We start from the raw sequence: 17,861 nt of genomic DNA, 5'->3' as shown, positions 1-17,861 counted from the left end.
GGCCATTAATATCGGTTGATTTGGCTTCGGGCCATGATATCAATTTTCAAATATAAGCTAACTTGATTTGGCTTCGGGCCATGGTATAGGGACTTAGTGTGCGAGACTCTTGTGTATCTCACTTCTATTCTGAATGGTTCATCGGGTAAATGAAAGATGTGATTGAGTATGAGAATGATATGAGATGGTAAAGGTACGTACATGACATATATAAGCTTTGGTGTGAAGAAACTTGTAAAGAATGTGGTTAATATCATAATTGTGTATATGCTAAATGTTTATATATTCAAGTTGTTGATTTATAATCTTGAGATTGAATTAAGTTTATGGTATACGAGCTTACTAAGCATTTATAGCTTACTTTGTTTATTTTCCCGTGTTTTATAGTGTTATCAAGTTAGCTCGGATTCGGAGGTCGTCGGAGATCGCTTCACACTATCCACCTATCACTTGGTACCTATGAACTTTGGTATTTTAAATATATGGCATGTATAGGGACTTCGTCATTTTGGTATATGTATTTTGGGCATTTGTGTTGACTTGTTAATATTAGGTTTGGTTTATATATTTATAGCCATGTGAGTTGGCTTATAATGGTGAATTTGATGATGTATAAAAGTGTGCAAATGGCCTTTGTTTGAGTATAGTAATTGCCTTATAAATGCTAGTTATGATGGTATTTGATGCCTGTTGAAAATAGATATGGTGAATATCAAATGGTTGATGAATTGGTAATTGGTAGGTTTATGAGTTTAGGCAATTTGATGCATGTTTGAAAATGACCATATTGATGAATGAAAAGGGTAAAATTTGGTATGTATTTGAATTGCATATTATGGTATGGTGAGTCTTGTATTTGTTAGTAATGAAATGGAATAAATGATGATGGTTGAAGTTGTTTGAATGCTTATTTATGCCTTGTATTGGTATCAATTGATTTGATGTAGATGTGTGCCAATTTGGGGTGGCAAAATGGCTTGGTAAATAGCATATTTTTGTCCACACGGACGGGTGTCTCAGCCGTGTATGACACATGGTTATATACACAGCCGTGTGTCCCCCAGTGTTGAAATTAAAATCAAGTTAGTATACTCCATACGGCCTCACACACGAGCGTGTGACTTGGCCATATGGCATAAGTCAGTATACCCTACAGGTTTGGCACGGCCTAGCACACGGGTGTGTATGGCCATTTTTAGGGCACACGGGCATGTGTGTTGGCTGTGTGACCCAAGTCAGAGAGTTACACGGGGTTGGACACGGGCGAGGACACGGCCATGTGCTATCATTTCAAATGTCCACATGGTCTATGACAAGGGTACTTCTGTTGGTCGTGTGAGAGACATGGCTGGGCCACATAGGCATGTGTCCCTTGTCTTGAGAAAAATTTTCAAGGTTTCGTGAAAGTTTTCAAAGTTATCGATTTAGTCCTGAACCACTGCTAAAGTATGTTTAGGGCCTCGTAGACTCATTATAGGGAAATTGTGCTTGAGTTTGAATAATGTTTGCTTAAATTGTGAAATTATATGTAAATTGAATGTTTATATGTGTTATAAGTCTGGTAATACTCCGTAACCCTATTCTAACGTTGAATACGGGTAAAAGATGTTACAGGGATTCCCCAAAGGTAATAAGGAGTGAAGTCATGGAAATGTCATAACTCAGTTATGCATAAAAGGAGGAAGTGACTCCTTAGACAAGATGGTAAACTGGATGTCTACCAACAAGAGTCTGCTAGAGAAGTCGCAAACCCCATATGTGTTAAGTAGAAGCGAAATAGGTTGTAATAGAATAAAATCTTATTTTGGTATATGATAAAGAAGTAGATGAGAAGAATGGGTAAACCAACAAGAGTCTTCATGGGAGGAAATGTTAGCTCGAGACTGAATGGTAAATAAAATCCTTTAAAATAGTGAAAAGCGGGAATCTATTAAGGCTATGTAACATGGAGAAAACCTCGTAGGTTTACCAAGAGTGGAAACAGTCAAGGGATACCTGAGTAGGAAAATAGTACACCGAGGACTACATGTCCATTGGAGTACTTTAAGTCATGGGATTAAGAGAATTAGCATTCTGGTATTACATCTTGGGCACTAGTCCACTAAGTAATTGAAGGTACTAGGAAGAGTTCTTATGCGAGTAAGGATCCGAAATTATGGTAAATACTTGGGAATAATCCAATTTTTGACATCAATAAGAGGTAGTGGATACGAGTATCAATGATGTGGAATACCGTGAAAGGGGTATAATGAAGGTTTGGAATAAAGATAGACAAGGGTGAGACCCTTATGAGTATTTACCGAGACAAAACGTGGTCATGACCAAACCAAGATTTACTCTACCAACATTCGGCTCAAAGGAATAGAGACAATGGCTACACCAATAAAGTTTGCTGATTCCACCCCCTCGAAATCCAAGGAGTTTAACTCTAAGCACAATATCTCTTTTTTTTAGAGTTTAATAATTGTGTATGAGCAGACCTCACTAAGCTCTTCTGAACTAATAAAATTTACTACTTGAATGCAGGGTATATAAAGACATAGAGGGACCAAGCCATACTCCACTGAAGTTAAGTGGTGTGCGGTAGCTATTCATGTATATAGTGGGGCACCCACAAAGGCCACGCCTCAGGGTGGAAATTATTTGAGTCTATATTTAGTCAAATTGTAAGTTGTAACTAATTATTTAATCATTAAAAGTGTTTGGTTGTATGCATTTAAAACTAGCAATGTGAATATTAATAGTAGTGAGGAATTTGAAGTTCAAGTTGTGTAAGAATAAAAAATTAAATTAGAACAAAAATTTTTATAAGCTATTTGGGTTGATGTGACGTCCAGTATTTGGACTTGGCAATCGGGTCAGGTATAAGGTGTCATAGTAATTTTTCCTAATATTCATGTCATATAATTACTTTATGTATGCTATTTGACTCGTGTTACTATAACCATGTTATTAATTGTATAGTTCATGTAAATGCTATATTCCACCCCAAACATTATGATTGTTATTTCCCCATCGACTCATATCCACTCACACTTGTGGTGCATTAACGCACCTATGTTTAATTTCTCAATAGTTGAGTTGTACAAAGGGATTCGAGTTATGCGACAATTTGGGAAATTTTGACAATGTCCATGGAATTAACAAAAGGGGAAAAGAATCAAAGAAATGGCCATTGGAGCATTAAAAATATCTTACATTATGGAATGCCCGAATGGATTTTGATTTGCAGCCCCAGTCAGTCGAGTACCAACGTTGTTACATGGAGAATGGGAATTTGTATTTATTTGGTGGCCAATTGATGGCAGCCCATCCACACATGCACGGACGAGGGGACCAACGAGGTTAACCGCCTCCTACACCCCAAGTCGAGTCTGAACCCGAGCCTTAACCTATGATGTCTTATACATAATCTTTAAACTGTTCTCCCAAATGTTCTTATCAATTTGGAGCTCAACCAGTCCAACCCCTTATTCCAGACTGATACTTCTATCGATTCTTGGTTCAACCAACCAGTCTAGTCTAGTTCTAAAAATAATGAGTTTAGGGCTTAGAGTGTAGCTTAAGAGTTATGATTTATATCGAGTTTTGGATTTTAAATTTTGAGTTTCAAACTTATATTTAAATAAAGTTATTGGTATTTATTTAAAAGTCTTTCACTATTTTTCTTTATTTTCACTACAGAAGAGGTATTGTGTTGTTGTTTTACTGGTAGCACATGAGACTCGTGCGCTGACGATGCATCAAATATTTATCAATATATTTAATCTTTTAATTGAACCCTAAAATCTATTATTTAGATTTGCACAATGAACTAGTAGATAAAATATAATTCAATTTTAAAATGAAGTAGACATATTAAAACAATAAGAGTCTGCTTGGATAAAATATTTGAAAGATAAATTTCATTTCTATCAAGGTTTTCAAATTTTCAAAATTAATTTTCTTATTTTGGTAAATATAATAGAGAATTTCATATTCTATAAAGAATTTCAAAAGGAATTTGAGTTTCCTATTCAAACTCCACCTATCGAGGTGGTTTTCAAAAGATTATAATGTCATAACTCTTTGTACTTTTTACTGATTTGGAATTTAGTCTATGTACTTTCATTTCTAAAGATTAACGAATTTGATACTTTCCGATTTCAAATTTTAAGTTGAAAATATTTTATATTTTTACAAATCTAATATACCCATATTGCTTATTTTTATATTATTTATTTTAATTCCTCATTTATAATTATTTTTAACTTAAGAAATTACAATAACCTTTTCTTTTTTCGAAAAAGTAGTTATCCAAGAAAATGATCACAAATTATTGAAGATTTGCTTCAGTTATCATAATCTAGCTAATTTTATATATAATCATAACTCTTTGATTTGTTTCAGATTTTTTAGAGTTTTTTTTTAGAGATTATGTTTATGTTAGTAGCCTATTTTTAGTTAGTAGTTGTTTACTTGTTTACTATATAAACACTAGTTTCAGTTCAATAAAATATACCTTTCTCATTTCAATTACTTGGCTTATTGTTTTCTCTTTTCAATAAGTTCTTCTGAGTTCAATTTTCTTCATTTTAGTTTTATTTTCTAATAAAATACCAAGAATTGGTATCAGAGTTTTCTTTTTGAGGGACATGTGTTAGTGTTTGCCGCATTATGAAAGCTGAAATTAATTTCTCTTTGATTACGTCGCCTATTTTTTATTAAAATAATTATCAGATTTGGGTAGTGCGAATAAAGACTTATCTGGAGGCTATAGATCTTTAAGAAGCAGTGGAAGAAGACTACGAGCTTCCTACATTACCTACCAACCCCACCGTGGCATAGATCAAAACACAAAAAGAAAAAAAGACAAGGAAATTAAAGGCAAAAGCATGTTTATTTACTGCAATTTCACCAACTATTTTCACTTGAATTATATCTCCAAAGTCAGCAAAAGAGATATGGGATTATCTCAAGATTGAGTATGAGGGAGATGAGAGAATTCATGGGATACAAGTGTTGAATCTTGTACGTGATTTTGAGCTGCAAAAGATGAAGGAGACTAAGACAATCAAAGAGTATTCTGAAAGGCTCTTTAACATAGCCAATAAGGTCAGGCTGCTAGGTTCATCTCTAGTAGATTTAAGGATTGTGGAGAAAATCCTTGTAACAGTACCTAAAAGGTTTGAGGCTACCATCACCACCTTAGAGAACACGAAGGATATGTCAAAGATTACTTTGGCAGAACTCTTAAGTGCTTTACAAGCACAAGAGCAAAGGCATGTAATGAGGCAAGAAATAGCTGTCAAAGATACTCTACCAATTAAGCATCAAGATGAAGGAAAGAATAGGAGGTTAAAGAATAAAAAGTTTCACATTGCGGGTGGAGAAAGCTCTGCACTTGAGAACAAAAGTAAAACTAGAAATAGAATATCAGGAGTAAAAAAGGATTATCCTCCATGTCAACATTACGGCAAGAAAGGTCACCCTTCTTTCAAGTATTAGAGAAGATCAGATTCAAAGTTCAGTAAGTGAAACCAAATGGAACATGAAGCTGTTATTTGTAAGTACAAAAATCAGCTACAAGGAGATGAAGCGCAAGTGGCAGATCAAGAAGAAGAAGATCAACTTTTTGTTGCAACTTGTTTCACTAGTCACGAAACAAGTGAAAATTGGCTCATTGACAGTGGTTGCACTAATCATATGATAATGGCAAAGAATTGTTCAAAGAACTGAAGAATACCGAGTCCAAGAAGGTCAGAATTGGGAACGGTGACTACATTGCAGTCAAAGGAAAGGACACTATAGCCATTACAAGTTGTTCATGTACCAAGTTCATTACTGATGTTTTATACGTACCTGATATTAATCAAAATCTACTTAGTGTTGGTCAATTAGTATAGAAGGGATTCAAAGTGAAGTTCATGGAAAAGGCATGTGTGATAGAAGATGCTACAGGACAGAAGATGTTCGAAGTTAAGATGGCAAGGAGTTTTTCCCTCAATCCAATGCAAGAGGAGCAATCAGCTTTTCTAATCAAAGAAACCCTCACAGTACTGTGGCATAAAAGGCTCGGACACTATTATTATCGGGGATACTACAGTTGAAGTCTAAAAAAAATGAAAATTGATATTACAGAACTTGATGATCATATACCGGCATGTAAGGCTTGTCAATTTGGAAGCAAAATGGGAAGTCATTTCCCAAGACAGCATGGTGAGCCACTTGTAAGTTGCAGTTGATTCACAGAGACATTTTCTGGACCTTAAAAAACTCTTTCATTAGCAGGTAGTCGGTATTATGCTGCTTTTATTGATTATTTTACAAGAATAAGTTGGATTTTCTTCTTAAAATTCAAGTTAGAAATCGTTGGAGTATTTTGGAAATTTAAGAAGACTGTGGAAAAATCAAAGTGGCAACCACATTCAAATATTGAGGTCCGATAATGGCAAGGAGTATACATCAGAAAATTTCAATGCATTTTGTGAAGAAGCTGGTATTGAGCATCAGTTAATAGCTTCCTATACTCTACAACAGAATGGAGTTAGTGAGAGGTGAAACACATACAAATTAGACATGACCAGATGTATGTTGCATGAGAAAATTTTACCGAAAAAGTTATGGGCAGAAACAGCTCATACTACGGTTTTCCTACAAAATAGACTGCCCACAAAAGCAATCAAGGATCAAACACCCTATGAGGTGGTTTGGTCATAAACCATATTTAAATTTTCTCAAAATATTTGGTTGTTTGTGCTTCACTTACGTTCCATAAATTAAGAGAGACAAGTTACACAAAAAGGCACTTCTAGGAGTCTTTATCGGCTATAACACTGTTGCAAAAGCTTATAAAATTTTCCAACCGTAGTCTGGGAAAATTTTTATAAGCGGAGATGTTCATTTCATGGAAAATTAAGAGTGGAACTAGGATGAGAAAAATGGCCAAAGCATAGCAAATCTGAAGATTAAATTTCCTGTTTCAACCATGGATAAAGATGAAAATTGGTTGAATAAGTTGGATGATGCTCCAACAAGGGGTACTAGATTGCCCACTAACATTTATTCAAGATGTAATATAGCTGTATGTGAACCTTAAATTCTTACCACAGGAATTAAGGACATAAAATGGGTGGTTGCAATAAAGGAGCAGTTATCCATGATTAAGAAAAACAAAACATAGGAGTTGGTTGATCGACCCCATGATAGGAAAGTGATTGGAGTCAAGTGGGTGTATAGGACCGAGCTTAATGCTAATGGTTCAATCAAAAAGCACAAAGCAAGACTTGTGGTCAAAGGCTATGCATAAGTTTTTTGCGTGGACTATTCTGTCATCTTCGCACCAGTTGCTCGTTTGGACACCATAAGACTTTTACTTGTTGTGGCTACTCAAATGAATTGGAGAGTGTATCAACTTAATGTAAAAATAGCTTTTTTAAATGGCATTTTGTAGGAAGAAATTTATGTTAAGTAGCCTGAAGGTTTTGTGAAGAAAGGAGAGGAAGACATGGTGTTTTTTCTCAAGAAGGCTCTTTATGGGCTGAAACAAGCTCCAAGAGCTTGGTATATAAGATAGATGATCATTTGCTGAGTTTGAGTTTTGAAAAAAAATTGTCCAAGACCACTCTTTATGTCAAACGTCAGAATAATGATATTCTGATAGTCTCTCTTTATGTTGATAAGCTATTGCTAATAGGAAATAATGCACAGTTGCTTGAGGAATCAAGCAGGAGATGATGAAGGTTTTTGAGATGACAGATCTCGGATTGATTTCTTTTTTTCTTGGAATGGAAATTAAACAAGCTGAGCATGAAATATTCATCTGCTAGAAGAAGTATGCCAAGAAAAGCTTAAAGAAATTGAAACTTGAAGAATGCAAGGAAGTAAGCACTCTTGTGAATCAGAAGGAGAAGCTGTGTAAAGAAGATAGAGCTGATAAAGTTGATGAGGGATATTTTAGAAGTTTGATTGGTTGCTTAATGTATCTTACAACAACACGTCCTGATATTTTAAATGTTGTAAGTATTTTGTAACGATTTATGCATTATGCCAGCGAATTGCATCTCAAGGTTGCTAAGAGAGTAGTTTGTTATATCAAAGGCACAAGTAATTTTAGGGTTAAATTCATAAGAAGCAAGGAGTTCAAGCTTGTTGGCTTCTCTGGTAATGATTGGGGAGGTTCCATTGGTGACATGAGGAGTACACCAGGCTATTGTTTTACTTTTGGAACTGGTGTCCTCTCATGAAGCTCGAAAAAGCAAGAAATTGTGGCTCAACCTACTGCTGAAGCAAAATTTGTTGCTGCAGCAACTGCTGTTAATCAAGCTTTGTGGTTGAGAAAATTATTAAGTGATCTTAACCTTGAACAGAAGGAAAGCACAAAGATTTTCATTTATAATCAAGCTGCCATTACAATTTCTCATAATCCAATATTTCGTGGGAAGACTAAGCATTTCAACATTAAACTTTTCTTTTTGAGGGAAGTACAAAAAGAAGGTAACATTATACTGGTTCATTGTAAAACAAAGGAATAGGTTGCAGATATCTTCACCAAGCCGCTCTCAGTAAGCAAATTTGAAGTTTTGAGAACAACACTTGGTGTTTGCAGCAACTAAAGCAAGGAGGAGTGTTGAAGATTTGATTCAGTTATCATAATCTGGCTAATTTTAGATATATTCATAACTCTTTGATTTGTTTCAGATTTTTTAAAGATCTTTTTTAGAGATTATGATTATGTTAGTAGCCTATTTTTAGTTAGTAGTTGTTAACTTGTTTACTATATAAATGCTAGTTTTAGTTCAATAAAATGTACCTTTTCCATTTCAATTACTTGACTTATTGTTTTCTCTTTTCAATAAGTTCTTCTAAGTTCGTTTTCTTCTTCATTTTAACTTTCTTTTCTGATAAAATACCAATACCAATATAAATACTAAAATATTAATTTTTTAAAAAATTTTTAAATTTTAAAATATTTCATATAAACGCATTATAAAAGTAAAACCATATATATTGTATGTATTACATAATATACCATTCCATTTAATACATTGAGAGTTATACTCATCATACTCATCAACTAATGAACTTATACACAAATGTAGTCTGGAAAGCACCTTCCCCGAATGTGGTAAAATTGAATTTTGATGGGAGTTTTGAAAATGTAACCAGGTCAGGTGGCGGTGGAGGTATAGTCATATGAGATTTTGGGGTGTTGTCTTAGCTTGTTCTTCTTTTAAATTGGGACAGGCTATGGATCGGTTAATGGCTGTGATGCTAACAACTATAAAGGGGTTAAAAATTGCGTTGCAACTGGGACACAAGAGGATTCTTAAATAGGGAGATTCACTGGCTATCAAAAGGTTCAAGAACAGTGATGAGCATCTTTCATATATTGGCCTGGTGACAGACGAAAGAGCATGTTTGAAGGCGGCCTTTTCTAGCACGTTAAAAAGAGACGCAAATAAAGTTACTTATTTACCGGCAAAACATGGTTAAAAAATTTATCATGACTTGAACGCATGGAGGAATATTCATTAATTCACCAATATATTTGAGGAATATTCATTAATTCACCAATATATTTGTTATAATAATTGAGTTTCAGAAAGTGTTAAAAGATAAGTTATGATCGTGATTCACAATAAGGATAAAAGTTTAGGATGATGTTTTAGCGGAATGATAGTAATAATTAATTTCTTATGTAATGTATCGTATTTTTCCTGACCTTCATAAAAAAAATATTTTTAAGAAGAAAAAGGTTTAAAGTGAATTCCTCATAAAATAATTGTTTTTAATAGAAGTCAATTTAAATCCGGATTAGGATATGACTTTAATATATCAAGTTGTAAATATTAAAAGATTAAATCTTATATGAGAATTGTCCTTAATGAAATGGTAACAATGCTCTTCCATGGTACGGGATGCCCAGTGGAGGGTATAATAATATTCTTAATGATCTTATACGTTATTAAGCGGCAATAAAATTTTTATTATTAAGAAAGAAAACTTATGAGATGAAATTAGTTTTTACTATATAGAATTTGATTAAAAACTCTAGTCTCAACAGTCAAAATCTATAATACAAAAAAGTGTGGGTTTAGAAAATTTCTTCAACTGAGGAGAATATTATTAAATTTATATTTAAAATAATTATAATATAAAACTAATAATTATTAGTTAAAAAGTTGAAGTAAAGTAGAAGTAGTGATAATTATACTTATAAAAGTAATTATAATTGAATAGAAGTTGTGATAATTACACATTTAAAAATAATTATAATTTAATTTACCGATAAAAATTGTGATAATTATAATTATAATTATTAGTTAAAAATTTTACATAAAAAGTAATTCTAATTTTATTGATTTATAAAAAATTATTAGTCAAATAGAATTCTAAGCATTTAATTATCACTTAATTAATATTAAAATAATTATATTAATTAGTTATTATTATATTATATGTTGAATATGTTAAAATATTTTAATTATAATTTGAAAATTTTTATTATAATATTTGAATAGATAAATCAATATTTTATAAAAAATATTATTTGATGTTAATTATTATAATTGAAAATAACAATATTTAAAAATTAATTAAATATTAAAGGCGTAAATTCTACCTTAGAAATTAGTAAGATATGTGACATCTGTTGCTATTTTAGATATGATTCCAGTATCCAGCTAAAAGAAATAAACTTCTATAGCTTCAAAATGTAGACATTGCCACATGTCTTTTGGTTCTCTTCTCTGGGTCACATTCTAAGCTTTTCTATCTGGACTCCAGAATAAATTGTCTATCAACTCTATTAAAAATAAAATTTATGCCCACTCTTTTTATTCTTCAATTTAAGATTATAATATACATCAAGATAATGTATGTAGACACGGTTAGGATTAAGGATGAGCTTTTAATTCGTAAATTCCCAATGGCTAAGAAAAAAGGGTCTGACATATGATAATTTATTATATATTATACGAGTATGAATTATGAAAAGGAGGCAAAATTATTGGTTAGGTGCAGAAAATAAGACTTTTTTATTTATAAAAATATTGAAGTGTTTAATTAATTACTCATCAGTAGAATTGTGCTTTTTTGGTAAATTATGTTCTATTTAATGTTGAACCACAACTTCAAATAATCAAAATATATAACGGATTTATTTATATAAATAAATATTATTTTGATTAAAATTTTGTGTGTTGGTCGATAATAAAGGTGTTCATCGCACTAAATATGACCTAAGTTCAAATTGTACTACTTATATTATTATTAGGACTTTACGTTCATCTTATAATTCACTCAAAAAAAAATTGTTTTAATTACTTTGTGTTAGTAAACATAGTTACGGTTTGACTTGTGGGAAGATATGTGACCTTCTTTTATGAAGGAAAGTATGTGACGTTTTTAATTAGTGATAATTTTTAATGCTTATGTTTTTTTTTTGTGAGAAAATAAAAACTTAGAATATTACAAAAACAACAATTGATTGAGTGTATCATTCATAAGCTTGTCTCGATCAATAAAATCGCGAGACAACTCCGGAGGGACATCAAACACTTGCATATTGGCTTTTTCAATCAACGCTTGCTTAGCTAGACAATCCGCAACTTGATTTTGTTCCCTTGGGATGAATCTTAGAATCCACTAAGTTTCTTGAGATAAAATGGTATGAATACGCCTGATTAGAGCAGAGTTAGAAGATGTAGATGAACTTCCAATAATGGCTTTAACAACTTCCAGACAATCAGAAAGAATGATAACTTGATCATGTCCTCGTCTTTGAACAAGTCCGAGTCCATCTAAAATGCCCCAAAGCTCCGCATCAAAAACTGAGCATTTACCGATAAATCTATGAAAGCCAGCAATCCAATTACCCTCTTTATCACGAACAATGCCCCCAGCTGCAGCAAGTCCAGTATCAAGTTGCACAGCTACGTCAGTGTTGAGAAAAACTCTCTCTTCAATGATGCGTGTTTCAAAAAAATTTCTAAGACAAGCGAAAGGGACTCCCTGATGACCTGAGTAAAGTTGAATCGCCCAGCTAACGAATCCTTGAACAATTTCATTAGAGCTCTACGGTTTGCCTTAAAAGATGTATAAGTTATGGTTTTTCCAAATATGCTACATAAGAAGACCAAATAAACAAGCCCAACTAACTCCTCCCGCATGGATCAACCTATTTACCTATAAATTAAGAAGAATCCAGTCTTGAGTGGGAATTGAAAAAAAATTAGAAATATACTTACATAGATTAACCTGAGCCCAAATATCCTTAGCAGTAGGACAATCAAAGAAAATATGTAAGGAATCTTTTGAGTGATGTCCACAAATAAGACAAGAGGGATCATCAGAAAATCCTCTCCTGACTCTTTCGGCATTGCTAATAATTCTTCCTTGTAAGACCGTCCAAATGAAAATGCGAACACGCTGAGGTCCAAGGCTCTTCCACACAATCTTCTATTTCTCATCTCTCGGGTTCCAGTCCCCTTCATTAAGTGCTTTATAAGAAGATTTAACAGAGAAGTCCCCAGACGAAATATGGCTCAAGAGATTCTATCAGGACCTTCAGAATGCTGAGGAGGTGGGACGCCCTTAATGGCCTGAATCACATCTTCAGATAACCAAGTCCGAAAGAGATCAACGTTCTACGAACCATCTTTTGAAGTCATCTCATGTAAAAGGTAATCAAGACTTAGATTGAGATTTGGAGGAATATATTGAAGGAGAGGTCTGATATAAAGAATCCAATTGTCCTTCCAGCACTAAATTTTATGGCCATCTCCAATGGACCAGTGTAGATTTTTATGAAAGAAAGCCCAAATTTTGGATAATGAATTCCAAAGAAAAGAGCATCTATTCCTATTAATGCACTCTGGTATTTCCTCCCTTACTTGATACTTCGCTCTAACCACTCATACTCAAAAGGCATCTTTATTCGACACCAATTTGAAACACAGCTTCATTAATAAGGAAATATTCTGATCACGGAGCTTCCTCAGCCCTAACCCTCCGCACCCTTTAGGTTGACAAATGGAATCCCAGCCAACCAGGGACATCTTTTTTTGTCTTTCAGAAGATCCCCAGATAAATTGCTTAACCAAACTTTCAATCTCGTCCCAAATTTTCCTAGGTATCATCATGGACTGCATGAAGTAGCTAGGGATGGATAAGAGGACTGATTGCGCCAAAGTGACATGCCTAGCTAAAGAGAGCTTTTTAGCTTCCCAACTTTGAAGCTTAGCATGAACTTTCTCCACCACGAACTGGAGAGTGATACTAGTAACCCTTTGATGGAAAAGAGGAACTCCAAGGTAGTGACCCAGATTATGAACACGTTGAAAACCAAACAATGAGCTAATCAAATTCACCATAGTATCATCCACTCCTTTAGAAAAGAATATATTGGTCTTTTTAGCATTAATTTTATGACCAGACAACTTACAAAATTCATCTAGGATGTTCTTTAAGACCTCGCCATGTCTTGAATCAGCTTTACTAAAGATAACTAAATCATCTGTAAAAAATAAATGAGAGATAGCAAGCCCATTTCTAGATAGTCGAATAGGGCTCCATTTACCTTCCAAGATAGCAGACTGTATCAGGTGACCAAGCCACTCCATACAAAGCATAAAAAGGCGGGGGGAAAGGGGACACCCTTAACGAACTCCTCTAACAGGTTTGAACTTAGCCAGCGGAACTCCATTCCACATAACTGCATAGTAGAATTCGAGATAGATGACATAATAACATTAATAAGAAAGTCAGGGATACCTGCCACTCGAAGAGAAGCTTCAATGAACTCCTAACTAACTCTGTCGTAAGCCTTTTCCAAGTCAATTTTGATTGCCATCCATTTTTGTTTCTTCTGACTTCGCATGGTGTAGATCACTTCTTGAGCTAAGATAATGTTTTCATTGATGTTTGTCCCAGCAATAAAACCAGCCTGCTCATGAGCAATAATTTAGGGAAAATATGTTTAAATCTATTCGCGATTACCTTCATCGTCAACTTGTAAAAGTACCGAGCAAAGGCTGATAGGCCGGAATTGACTGAAGGTTTCTAGATTCTGGATCTTTGGGATAAGAAGGATTGAAGTGTTATTCAAATTAGAATCAATAGGATTTCCTTCAAAGACCTTACGAACCCAGTCACAAATCACCTCCCCTAGAATGTCCCAATGCTTCTGAAAGAAGAGGGCATGAAAGCCATCACTATTGGAGCTTTAAGAGGCTCCATATCAAACATTGTCTCCTTGATCTCTATATCTGAAATCGATCTCCCCAAGAAACTAATGTCTACTAGATCAAGTTGTGGGAAGCCACTAGAAGGAAAATTTCCCAAAGTAGTTGGAATTTCCCTATACAGTTTCTGAAAAAGTCATTTTCCTTATCCTCAATATCCTCCGAATCATAAATCCAATTCTCTTCAGCATTGCGGATAGCGGTAATGTGATTATTTTTCCTTCTCTGCAAAGTACGAGTATGGAAAAATTTTGTATTCCCGTCCCTTAGATTTAACCAGTCACACCTTGCCTTTTGTTTCCAAAGAAGCTCTTTATGGTGAAGAACATCCTCAAGCTCTTGAAGGAGAAAAAAATCGACATGGTTTAGATGAATGGAGCTAGATAAATCCCTTTCTCTTTGTATGTTAGCAATTCTTATGTTTATTCCAATCCTTGAGTTCTTGAGTGAATTTTCCAAGGGTTTCAGCCATATTTCCAGAAAAGTCCCATTTTTCTTTAAGGAAGCCCTCAAAATCAAGATGCTCAACCCAACTAGTTAAAAATCTAAAAGGCTTCCCCCGATGGAGCGAATGACTTCGATTTAGAACCAAAAGAAGAAGGCGATGATCTGATTTAATCTTTGGGAGATGAGTAACCATGCAATCAGGAAAATTTCATAACCAAGCTTCATTTCCCAGAGCACGATCTAACCTTTCAAATAGAAACCCCCTATGCCAAGTAAAGGGAGGTCTTCTAAACCCTAAGTCATGGAGTTCAACAGAAGTAATAAAGTCACCAAACTGCGGACAGCTCCTTCCCCTTTGAAGGCCTCTGGATTTCTCAGAAGAGGATAGGATTGCATTAAAATCACCAATAGCAATCCAAGGGCTCTAACCACGAGGTATAGAATTCTTTAACTCACTCCAAAAAAGTTGGCGCCTCTGTCTATTAGGGCTACCATAGACAAAAGCGATAAAAATTGGATGCGATACAGACAAGTGCCAAACTTGAGACAAAATGAATTACTGATGGCTACGAATTACTTCGAGACGAATAGAATCCCGCCATCCTAACCAAATACCCCCTGAAAAGCCAATTGCCTCCACACGGTAGGAAAACTAAAATCCTAACTTAGCTATAATGTTGTCAACCCTATAACCACTAACTATCGCTTCGAGCAAGCTAACAATATCTGGTTTATACTTCGTGTTATATTCCCAAAAAATTCTAGGGAATTTAACATTTGCACAACCCTGACAATTCTACGAAAAGATAGTGATATTCATTTTTAAAAAATTAATAGAAAAGGTATCATACCTGATTTTCAGGATCGATGTTGCAATCTGATTTTGAGTTTACACCATCAAGCTCTACATTCGAATTCAAACCTAGAACTTGAGGAGATAAAAGCTCCGCCATTGCCACCATAGACTCAGCTAAAGGAACACGCATGTTTTCAGAAGATTTAAAACAATTCCCTCTACCTCATAAGGCGAAATAAGTCTTTTTAGTATTTCGACTACCACTTTCTCTGCCACTATTTCTTCTCTTTTTGGGACCATTAGGCTTTGAATTCGGACCCAATTCCAGAAATTCCACAGACTTTGTTTCCGAACTATCCTGCTGCATAGAATTAATATTTTTATCAAAACTAACAACAAAGTGCTTACCTGGATCGAGAGTGTTTTCTGATATAGGTACTATAAAACCCTCAAATTCATCAAAAACAGGGTTGTAATGTGATTTAATTTTTTCCAAAACTCCAGTTTCATTGTTCTACTGCATTTTAGTGTCCAACTTGTTCTGTTTAATAGCGTCTCCCATAGAAACATTTTTAAATAAATTCTGTTGTTTTGAACCTGCAATTTCAAAATTATCAAACGTTTCCCAATTTTTACCTACATCACCCTCTGACCCCATAGGCCTTTTTCCTAAATTTTTGTCTAAAGAAGCTTTGGATTTTTGGCCCATAATGTTATTCACATTATTGTCCAATAATTCCTTCAAATCAGGTTCTTTAGAAAGACCCAAACTCTTGCTTTTCCTTTGGCCTTTAACCATAAAAGAATTATTAACTTCTTTAATGCCATTGGAGTCTAATTTCTTTAATTTTACAGCTGAATCACCATTTAAAGAAATCCCTAAAAATCCTTTAGTCGAATGTTTGAATCCTGTCCCGATTCCATGATCAAATCCTACCCAGATTTCGTGATTGAGTCTTCTTCCACTGATAGCGCTGTGAATCTGGACCCAGATGGGTGTTTAGCTTGCCTCGCAGAGATCCCCACCATGGAATCTCTCTTTCCTCGCCGTGAAGCCTTCTTCTCTACCAACATCTACGACTCAAATTCTGGGCCCTTTTCTCTGTTAACGGAAATTAATTTTTCCCTATCTATGCTATCCACCGGAGTAGAGTCCGCCACGGTCGTTAGATCAGCATGAGGTTTATCTGTTTTGTTCGCTAGTCCCGTGAGGTTTTGGCTTGACACAGCCGAATTACACATCTCCTTTACTTTACCATAATTGCCACAAGTGAAGCACACGGTCGGGAGGGCTTCGTATTCAACACGTTGAGCAATTCCGTCAACAAGGACCTATGAAATCAATAGTCTATCAAGATTAAGATACACAGCTAACCTAGCAAATCGACCTCTCGTCTGATTGTCAGTCTGCACATCCAGTTTAACCACCTTCCCAATGAGGCCACTGATGGCTTCGATGATCTTCCTTTTATAAAGATATCCCGGGAGATTAAGCAATCGTATCCACCCTAGCACAACACTCGGGTAAGGTTGCAAGGGGCTGAAATGTTTAGTCCATGGTTGTACGGTCAGATACTGACTATAAACTGTCCACGGACCCTGAGATAAAACTCTGTTATAGTCATTAGGATCCTGAAATTTCACCAAAAAATATCCATTAGTAATATCCATTAGTAATATCCATTATCTTAATAGAATTTGTAGGATTCCAAAAGAAAAGGATTCGATTATGAAGTGTGTTGTAACCGATATTTCTTCCTAGAAGCTTAACAATGATAGTCAACTCCATTTCTTTGAAGAGGATTTCCTTTACACGACCCGAAAAATCGATAACAGGAATCCCATCAATGATTGACATATTGACGTCCCCTTCAAGTAGTTCGAATTCATTCTCATTATCTACAGAAGGCCCATCACGAACAGATTCGGAAGCAGCACCATGGACCCCTAGCAATTTTTCTTTCCATGTCATACTGGGTTGTGGTTCGTGATCCACAGCCATAGAAGTGTCTTCCTCAACACCATTCACTTTAAACCTTACTTTTTTGGTATTTCGATCATCGTCGGGGTGAGCGACTCCCTCCCCACCGTTATCGAAATTTTGCAAAGTTGAGAGCATTATTTTTTTCCAAAGCTTATCACGTATGTATTTAATGCTTATGTTTTTAGTTATGCATAGGCAGTAAAAATATAATATCTTTGTCTGTTACATATAAATAAAAAAATAAAAAAAAACCTTGTCTTCATCAAGGGAAAGACTAATGCAACAAGTTTTAAAGAGCCTTAATTCAAATGTGATTGTCCAAAGATGAAGACAAACTTGATTTAACTTATTCAACTAGATTGGATATTATGTCATCCCATTTTACAATAGTAGCTAGAATAGCAAACCT

The 17,861-nt window shown here is 34.7% G+C and overlaps 1 protein-coding gene across 1 annotated transcript; it reads right to left on the bottom strand.

Moving 5' to 3' along the window:
* Positions 1 to 16,542: 16,542 nt before the first annotated feature.
* LOC108481591 (uncharacterized) lies at positions 16,543 to 17,587 on the bottom strand. The gene is made up of 3 exons (XM_017784702.1): positions 17,240 to 17,587; positions 16,897 to 17,100; positions 16,543 to 16,800 (listed from the first exon to the last, which is right to left on the bottom strand). Exons 1-3 carry the CDS (start codon positions 17,585 to 17,587, stop codon positions 16,543 to 16,545), a joined length of 810 nt encoding a protein of 269 aa, XP_017640191.1.
* Positions 17,588 to 17,861: the final 274 nt, after the last annotated feature.

This window comes from Gossypium arboreum, chromosome 2 (assembly GCF_025698485.1).
Source record: "Gossypium arboreum isolate Shixiya-1 chromosome 2, ASM2569848v2, whole genome shotgun sequence".
Taxonomy (NCBI): Eukaryota; Viridiplantae; Streptophyta; class Magnoliopsida; order Malvales; family Malvaceae; genus Gossypium; species Gossypium arboreum.
This window is presented reverse-complemented; position numbering and strand designations above follow the sequence as displayed.

Bases quoted from the DNA above. Each gene is read 5' to 3' on its own strand.
- LOC108481591 (XM_017784702.1), bottom strand. From the start codon at position 17,587: ATGCTCTCAACTTTGCAAAATTTCGATAACGGTGGGGAGGGAGTCGCT. The intron at 17,101-17,239 runs GTTAAGCTTCTA...GTGAAATTTCAG, and splicing joins AAATGGAGTTGACTATCATT to GATCCTAATGACTATAACAG. The intron at 16,801-16,896 runs GTGGTTAAACTG...TTGATTTCATAG, and splicing joins TCAGTGGCCTCATTGGGAAG to GTCCTTGTTGACGGAATTGC.